The 9,607-nt window shown below is 34.1% G+C and overlaps 1 protein-coding gene across 1 annotated transcript; it reads right to left on the bottom strand.

Moving 5' to 3' along the window:
* Window positions 1-1,189: 1,189 nt before the first annotated feature.
* On the bottom strand, window positions 1,190-3,479 carry LOC111396508 (uclacyanin 1-like). Its single transcript, XM_023022928.1, has 2 exons — window positions 3,156-3,479; window positions 1,190-1,740 (listed from the first exon to the last, which is right to left on the bottom strand). The coding sequence occupies exons 1-2, from the start codon at window positions 3,334-3,336 to the stop codon at window positions 1,403-1,405; spliced, it is 519 nt and encodes a 172-aa protein (XP_022878696.1). The 5' UTR covers window positions 3,337-3,479; the 3' UTR covers window positions 1,190-1,402.
* Window positions 3,480-9,607: the final 6,128 nt, after the last annotated feature.

Here is a 9,607-nt window from a genome sequence, read left to right as displayed (position 1 = left end):
GCCTTCTAGATCGGAGTGTCGTTTGTGGAGAAGATGAAGAGATGACACTAATGGAGAAACTGAATGCAGTCCGTTTGTTTTCCTCTTTTATGTGCAAAATTCAATTTTTTTTTTTAATGAAGTGGACGATTTTGGGCTTTTTAGAGGCCCCTAAAATATGAGGCCCAAGGCAGTGACCTCACTTGCCTTGGGTCAGGGTCGGCCCTGCCGCCATGGCTGTTTCTTTCTATATTCTAGCACTTAACAACCTAAACATGGGCTACAAATTCGTGTACTCGGGCAAATGTACAAGATAAATTCTTGTTGGATTTTGTTTATTATCAGAAATGGACATGATTTATGATTACCGGAATGAAGGGAAAATTTTAATAAAGTATAATACAGTTTTGATAAAAAAAAATTGACGCCCAACCTGTGGATTTCACACCTGAGGATTTCACCCAACTTGTGGATTAATTTTGCCTTCTAGATCATAGTGTCGTTTGTGGAGAAGATGAAGAGATGACACTAATGGAGAAACTGAATGCAGTCCGTTTGTTTTCCTCTTTTATGTGCAAAATTCAATTTTTTTTAAAATGAAGTGGACGATTTTGGGCTTTTTAGAGGCCCCTAAAATATGAGGCCCAAGGCATGCCTTCGGCCAGGGCCGGCCCTGGGCAAGGCAGACCTCAATGGGTGTACAGAGTCTATTGCATTCCTTGAACTTGTACGGAGTCTACTATATATAAATGAGTAGAAATTATCATCAGTTTAGGTAGCAATGGACCCTCTGACTCATTGTCCAATAGAGTTGTGATGCAAGTTGATGTATTGAACAATGAATTAAAGGGTCCACCGCTATCTAAACCAGTTATGATTGCTCGGTAAAAATAAATGAGAGCGTTTTCGACAGTTATTCTATTACATTGCTGCATATACGAAATTTGGTTAATCTGTCCGGTCCCTCACTTTCTAGCCAAACATCTTCTACAGTGTTGATGTTTTTTGACAAACTCCACTCAGCAATTAAACCTGAAAGTTTACAAAACTACTGCGAGTTCACGATGACATAGAGCAATGCAAGTGCGCAAAAATGGACTCGACTCAATGACAAAACGCTGTCTTCACTTAAATGTAAAATGTTATATCCAGCCAAGAATATGTAAATGGAAAACATTGTTAAGGATATTGCTCAATTACTAGAGAAAAATTAAAAAACAGTAGAAAATTTGTGAAGTTGATTCAAGATTGTATGTTTATTAAGTAATACAGACTAAAAAGAGCTTTTCTTCAGCTACCTTTGATTGACAATAACTATAAAAACCATAGTCATAGTGAGAAGCTAACAATTCCCATTCAAAACTCTTTCTGTTAATTCACTAAGAAAATTAAACCAGATAATCATCACCCCTAAAATTCTCAGCTAGACAATGTAGGAATGAAGCAGCCCAAAGAACAATAGATAAGTAAGCTGATTCAATTTGGTCGAGACAGATGGTGATGTAGGAGCAGTTGCAATGGTAAATGTAGTGTTTCGACTCTCATTTTTCTCTGGAGGTTGCACGTTCAAGTGTAGCTTTAGCCCATTTTTGCAACTTATTGGGTTTCCGCTTGTGAAGTACCTTATTCCTTCCCTGTCAAGGGAAATGTGATTTAGGCCATCCGTGTACGTTCTGATAGGATTTGCTAGATCACACGTTAAGAAATCCTCCAGGCTCTGAAGCTCCAGGACGCTTTCCTGTGCTGCCGAGTATGTAAACCCTGCTCATACATCCCAAAATTGAAGAAGAAAAGAAAGGAAAATATTTGTTATCCTTGGAAATGTTAAAAGCTGATGTGAATCTTCATACTCCTTAACAATTATTGTGGAATGCTTGTTAGCAAGAATACTATTCAAATAATGGCTACTTTTAACAGGATATACAATTTTCAAGTAATGCTTTTGACATTAGTTTATAAAGTAATGCTTTTGATTTGACATTAGTTTATAAGCTAAGACTCACTCATCTGGAGATAATCTTAGCCCCTGTTTCGAACTCATTAAAATTACATTATAATGAGATTTTTCATTTTTCAATAGTGACTACTGTAATTTAAAAATTACAATTTCCTGTTCACTTGTCAATGCATTTATGGTTCAACACAACTGTTAAAAACCCGGATTGACCAAAACACCCCAGCTCCTCAACATTCCATTTACGTAAACACCCTTCTTCATTATTAAATGCTTTTCCCTTTTCAAGGATTACAAAATGTACTACTACAATCACTCATTCCAAAGTGGAAAACTTGCTTTAAATATTCATTTTGACCGACAGTCAAGGACATGGATCCTACAGTCTTAGGAACAAAAAATTGGAGGTTTCTCATTATAATGGGGATTAAACAGGCGCTTAATGTTTGACTTGGATTTTTCTATCCAACTTCTAATGTTTTCTATCACCGGATTCCCTCTAATTGGGCTTTTCTCATGTTCATTAGGAGTTTCCAGATAAACTAATGAAACAGGTTGAAAATCAAATTTTATATTTTTGGAAATAATGTTTCCTGGGAGAACTTCATTGGCTGAGACTTGGAGAGACAGAATACCCTGCCCAGAATGAGGATTTTGGGAATTTTCAGAAAAAAAACCTGTCTTCTTGTTTTAACTACAATTACATCTATATTTCTATACTCATCAGATGTTTATATACAGGTTTAAAACAAAAAAGTCCAGTCAAGACACCGTCTAATTTATCAATAAGTTTAGCCAACCATAGTGATAGGTTCAATTATTTTTATTTCATTTACTTTATATTTTCATAAATAGCTTTATGTTTTTCTTATATTTTGAATTAGTCAAATCAGCCCTTGGTGGGTTGTTAGACATACATAACCTTATTTTCTCCTACATGAGTTCTACAAATGTATTATCCTATTTTTCTTGGTTAGATAGCGAGAGTCATGGAACAACCATTTGAGTTGTGGGGTTATTTTCGATTTATATATAAACACAACGATCAATGAAAATGGGAAGTAAATTATTCTGATTGCAAACATATTATTTGTCATGAACGTTTAGGGTCCTCGAAAATTTAACTCGAGGCTTTTTAGAAAGAACCTATTTCTTCTTTTGATTTTAATAGGAATGCAAACTTATCATAAAACATGTTATAATATTATACAGGGATGCTTACAAATTTTGTCACCCACTCTGAAGAGTCGGCCGGATAACCAAGAATTTATATCCGAATCAGGGTCCCAGCCACGGTCGAAGCCTACAACATGGTGCGCTTGGGCTGAAACCTCTTTCCCTTTGAAGGAGATGGAAATGAGAACCACCAAAACAAGGGCTACGGACACCTTTACTCCAGCCATTTCCACTGTTCTTGTAGCTTCAAAATTAAAGAAAAAAAGGGACTCTCCCTCTCTATTTCTGTTTCTTCAGCTGCTAAAGAGAAGGAGAGTTGGTGAGATGCAGTGGGAGTTAAGCAAAGGATTTTGTTCTTTCCGACTATTCTGGTATTCCGTCTAATAGAAGACTCCCTACAAATATGCTAGACAAAAGAAGAGAACCTTTTTGGTGCTCTTTCACTTTTTTCCTTTATTATCTTGGCTTAGAGTTAGAGGTCAGTCGGCCACGAGCAAGCTTTTACTTCTCAGCGTTCTTAGCTACCCCACAAAGTCACAAATACAAGTTCTGGAGATCAGTTTGAGGGTTGAGGGTTAGTGATGAAGATTTTTCAATTTTGGATCTGAATTCTACATTCAATTTAATTGATAATTCCCTCCTTGATCATCAACCTGTTGATATGTCTTGTTTAGAGTGAAATTGCTTGTTCCCTACCTGGATTGATGTCCCAAATTTTCCATACATCATAAAATTAAATGGGAATTGCATTGCATGCATGGCTTAAAGATATTTTTACTTCAATATTGTATAATATTTATTTTAGCTATTTATAGCTTAATGGAATAATTTTCTTCTAGTAGTGTTACAAGATGTATTAGATGTTGTAATTAATGTACCAAATTCATTAGTTAGTTGATTAAATAGTCTATTTAGACCTAATTGATCGGTAAATTGCTCTTATAGTTAATATGATTAGCTTTCAATTTCTCCTCCATAGCATGCAAGGAACTTGATGTTAAATATTACAATATTGAGTAGTACAAAAGATAAAATACATTTTAGCATGGTAAAGTGCATATTAAGACTTGAAATTTCATCTTAAAATGTTAACTTAATTAAGAAGAGTAGCTCAATCCATTATAAGTTGATATGTATATTCATCTTTATTCGATATGAGATTTTTATCATTTAGTATGTCACCGCAAGATGGTAGCTCTCTTGGTCAGACCAATCTTAAAATTCGTGTGCTTATTTTTTAAGTCTTTATTAGATCAAATCGTTAATCGAAACTTAATAGTCTCTGATACCATATTAAAATTTGACGTTCCTTCTTAAAATAAGGTTTACCTTATTAAGAGGAGTAACTCAATCCTTTATAAGTTGGTCTATATATTCATCTTTATTTGATGAGGAATTTTTATCCCTCAACATACCTTTACGTGACTTTCTTTCAATTGGAGACATTCCACATAAATCAATAAATTTCTCTAATATTTATGTAACTCGGCCTATATTTTTCATAGTTAGTTCATCTAGAAGGTTGCAGTAAGTTGATAGCTAAAGTGAAACATTTTCATATCTCATGATAACATAAGAGTCCCAGTAAGAATGCCAATACACATTTTCTTAAAATGACCCTTGTGCTGCATTGTAAGGTTATTGAAAAATGGGACGAGTTTGTTTGTTTTGTAGTTTTTGTAAATAAAAGACTACACATTACATGAAAAGAGAAGAAGAAGGAACATGCAAAGCATTTTACAAAGATGTATTAATAAATAAAACATTTACTGTTGTTCTCAAGTTATTTATGGTTTTGGGACATTGAAATCCCCTTGTGCACACTTGGATCGAAACTTGGAACTACTTGTACTTCAAATATTTCTGTTGGAGAGTGGAAGATAATAATGTCAGCTTCCTCAGGCAACGTGAATCTCACCCTCTTCTTCTTCAAATTCCCATTTTGACTTATCATAGACAAATCTTCTTCTTCTTCTTTTGATTCATCAATCTTATCCAGTTTCTGTTTCCCCATAGAGAAACTGACTCTTGGTGTAAAAGATCCCGTAGGGGCATGATCAGGAGAAGACAGATACACCTTGTTCGGTTGCGTCAAAACTTGAATTTCACCTCCCACAATACACTCAGGACCATTTAAACCTGAAGGAGAATCCACAAGCCAATCCCTCAAAGTCATCTTCTTTTTAGGGGAATTTCCATTAATTTTGTTGCAAGTCCCTATTTCTTCTGAAGATGATGGCCTCAAACAGCAAATCCTTAATTTGCTCCATGAATTAGCAGAAAATAAGGAAAAAAGAATTGTAGTACGATACTGAGAAAGCATAGGTGAATATTCAAGGTGGGAAATATTTTAGAAGATAGTTTAGAGGGGGATTATAAAGTAAATCGTGACGAACAAACCAATATGAGAGTAATTAATTATCATTGTTCCTAGTTTTTGATTCTTGGACTACATTCACAGTATAGGAACAAATTAAATTTAGGTTTAACTGTCTGAATCTCATCTTATAACAAGGTACCAACAATGGTGTATACGGCAATTAGAATTCGAGCGGTAGAAGACAATATTTCTTGTCTTTTGTTGTTAACAGTCATTGGAAACAAAGATTTTGTCGACAAAGCTGGTGATATAATCAGAGCAGGCTTGATAAAGCTTGTTGTATAGCTCAAAATGGGAACATATTATCTTCAGATGGTAAGAGTAATATGTATGTAGACCAAGAAACAGCATCAATAATGCATGTGACTAGTTTCCAAGAAAATTCGTGTTCTGTATATGCTCTTTTTTATTTTTTCTTTGATTCACAGTAATTTTTCTCCCTTCTCTCACGTGATTGTAAGTTTATAGCCAAACAACATTATACCGTGGTGTATCCTCCTCTTTTTTTTTTTTTTTTTACACACACATGCACGTGCATATGAGAAAAGTGTCGACTAAATTATTTTTCATCTCTCTCCTTAATTTCTTCCAACTTATTCTTAGAAGAATATGTTGCACATTGTATTCTTTAAAGAGCAATTATATTTAGTATTGTTAGTATTACAACACCAGTTTACTAAACGTCATTAAATGAAAGGTACAATTAAATAAATTACATAATTTCATCTTTAATTGAACATATCATATAGTGTCATATAGACCGATTCTAGATAGCATTATTCTTTTTTACGTGCAAATAAATGGATAAAATAACCACTTACCTACCTATGTTGATGAAATAAAATTAAATAGAAAGGTATGAGGAAGAAATGAAGGACAATGAAATTTAAGATGGCTGAGGTTTGACTATTTTTTTAAGATGATAATGCAAACATACTAATGCTATCCGACACTTATTTCCATATATACAACGATTAGACCTTGTAATAGTAGCAATTCAAATAACAAGAACCACAAACCTACTTTTGTTTTTACCCTCTGAAATGAAGAAGGATTGAAAGTATGCAGAACAAATTTTTCAGGATTGAATGCAGAAGGAATAGTGCAAAGAAAGATATGAGAGAATTTTGGAATGAACAAAATCTGGAAATGAACTTTTTTATTTAGAAGTTTGAAAATTGTGTTTCAAAAGATACTGACTTCTTGAAACGGCGTATGTGAACAAACACCTTTTGTTCGAAAGGGAACATATTTATCTGTGAAAGGAAATATATATTCTAGAAGTCGCCACCATTTGTAACAATTTGTAAGGTAAGAAAGAAAGAAGTAATTTTTATATACATATTTTGTTCAAAAATAGCACTCTCTCCATCTCGTAAAGATATGTCACTTTTTTGATTGAGAATAGAGTTAATTTTTTTTTTTTCAATTTGTCATTATTTAATGTATTCTGTTATTAACAAATATGAGCTATTCCTATTTAATTTTTATTTCATGTAGGGGTATATTAGTAAAAATATATAAAAAAAATTATATTTCCAACTGTATTAATTAAATTTTATTAATCTATGTGAAAATGAAAACAAGTATATCTTTATCAAAAATTCTGCATGTACAGAATATTGTTTCACAGAAATTGACAAGAAATCTCACATTGTGCGGGCCCTAGGTGATGATAAAAAATCTGAAAAATCACTCACTCCTCTTGCTATTGTGTTTTATCTGTGCAAGTCTTAAAAGAAAAGTTTCCATACGTGTAGTGCTATTGTATCTTTATAGATTAGGGGAGTACATCAACATGGTGGTGGAAGCCACCATATATCCAATTCCAATTTTCAAGTTCCAATAAACTCTTTTTTAACCTTAATTTTTCATTCAACCAAATGTTTCGAGTAAGTAAATATACTATGATGATTTGCTCATGGACTATCACACGTTTGGTCAAAGAACTCCCGTAATTGGTCCAAATCAACTTATTAAATAACAATTTTCAACACTTCTAATCACACATTCTCCAAAATTATAATTTAAAAAATAAATAAATAAATAAATAAATTCAAATAATCACCTCCCCACGACTTCTAAAATGTATACTAATAATAAAAACTTACAAGTTAACACGTGACATAAACATGAGATGCATCATTAAGGTGCAATATTTTCTGCATTTTGCACAGCCATGAATAAATTATGTGCAACCTCCCTAGACTGCCCATGTACAATTTCAATTAAGCAGAACCTCTTAATAAGGAAGTTATTTTGTCACGAGTGAAGCTCGTAAAAACACGACAATGTCTGTCAACGATGATGGTCAACGAAGTTCTTCAACATTAGGCGAAGCTTATCTAATGCGGGCGAAGATTGTACACCTCAACATTTTGGAAATTTTCAATGCAAAGGTGCACCATATAAGTCCTACGCTTAATATGAATTACATTCCAAAAATCTACAAGGATGCCATGTAAGTACCACTGTTGAACCGAGAAAAATACTCGTATAAAAAATATAAAAGGAGAACCAATTGTAATGGGCTTGAACAAAATAGACGAATGACTCCCGATTCAAGCTAGCCAAAAATCATTATTGAAGCGTACATAGACTAGTAAATAAAACGAGATATTGCAACAAAATCATTTACAAGCTAGCCAATAATAGGTCGCCACCTGTCGTTTATCCTAGAATGACCAAATTGCCCCCAAAAGCCTTGAAAGAAATCTACAAATACCCTTCCGCCTCAGAAAAAAGGGCATGTAAATTTAAATATATCCATCACAAATAGTCATTTCTCTTCTTGCTCCAATTTGAGTAATTTCTCTTCTTGCTCCAATTTGAGTACAAAAACTAGTGGGTTTAGGAGGCGAAAATCATAACTAGATGACAGAAATTTTTTGCTCCGATTTCTATCGTTAATAAATTGATGTCATCCGAATGAAACCAAAGCAAAGTAAACCACGAGATTTCCTATCATAGTTGAGAAATCCTTGAGATCTGATAAAATTAACCAAATCAAGAAAAATCAAGAATTAGCACCGGAGGATGAGAAACGAAAGATCGACGGTTTTCGAACCAGTGCGGAGGTAAGATTAGAACAATAAAAGGATATTACATCAGAATTATGAGAGAATCAATCACTCGCTTTGCCATGTCACTTGCAGAAGAAAAAGTTAGATTAGGACGCTATCCAGAATATAACTAAGTATCTCAAAGTGTTGATAATGGAACGCGCTGCTCTATGCGCAAAGACGCAACATACTGGACTAGGTACAGCCTCAGGAGTCATCAGATAAATATTTTCACATTGCGCTCTTAGACAATGAAAGGATAGGCAACGCTATTTAACAAAGCATTCGACCAAATGCAAAAATAAAGCACTTGGATCCTTGTGTAGGAGCCTCACGGCCTCACCAGAGGAAGCCCGATCCTTCGTAGACAAGCCGCTCTGCTAGTGAGAATAGAAGAGGAGCCCCAAATATATCGAGGATATATGAATTTCAACATTGTCAAGGATAAATCCATATATGACGAAATATTTGGACGGCCTACCATGAAGCAAGCAAACATAATCATTTCCCTTCGTCAATCATATGTGAGGCATTCCTTGAACAAAGGTGAAATATCTCTAAAGTACAATCAAGAAATCCATCAAAGTAATAAAAAAGAAAAAGTGAGAGCTCCTAACAATATCGTTGCCATAGTTGAAATAAGTAACCCCAGAGGTAAACTGGAAATTGATGACTCAATCGAACCTCTATAGCTGATTAAATGTCAAAGATGTTGTGTCAAGGAACTAGAAAGCTTTTTTCATTAACTCAGAAGATGCGACAAAGCTCTAAAAATTGGCAAGGAGTTAAGTGAACCTATAAGCTTGTTAAAAAATGTTTTGGCCGCGAACCTTGATGTGTTCACTTGAAAACATGTTGACATGGTGGCATATATCCTAAATTTGCATGTCATGCCCTAAAAAGTGATCCTAAGATCAACCCTAAAGTACAATGGTATCGCCAATGAGCTTTAAAAATATAAGGCATTGAGAAGTGAGGTAGACAAGTTGTTAGAAAACGGCTTTATCCGTAAAGCTCAATACCCAGTTTGAGTATGTAATTTAATCCTAGTGTCAA

This window comes from Olea europaea, chromosome 6 (genome assembly GCF_002742605.1).
Source record: "Olea europaea var. sylvestris chromosome 6, O_europaea_v1, whole genome shotgun sequence".
NCBI lineage: Eukaryota > Viridiplantae > Streptophyta > Magnoliopsida > Lamiales > Oleaceae > Olea > Olea europaea.
Note: the sequence above shows the minus strand (reverse complement) of the source record. Positions and strands in the feature narration are given on the sequence as shown.

Bases quoted from the DNA above. Each gene is read 5' to 3' on its own strand.
- LOC111396508 (XM_023022928.1), bottom strand. From the start codon at position 3,336: ATGGCTGGAGTAAAGGTGTCCGTAGCCCTTGTTTTGGTGGTTCTCATT. The intron at 1,741-3,155 runs GTAAGCATCCCT...ATGTATGAGCAG, and splicing joins CAGAGTGGGTGACAAAATTT to GGTTTACATACTCGGCAGCA.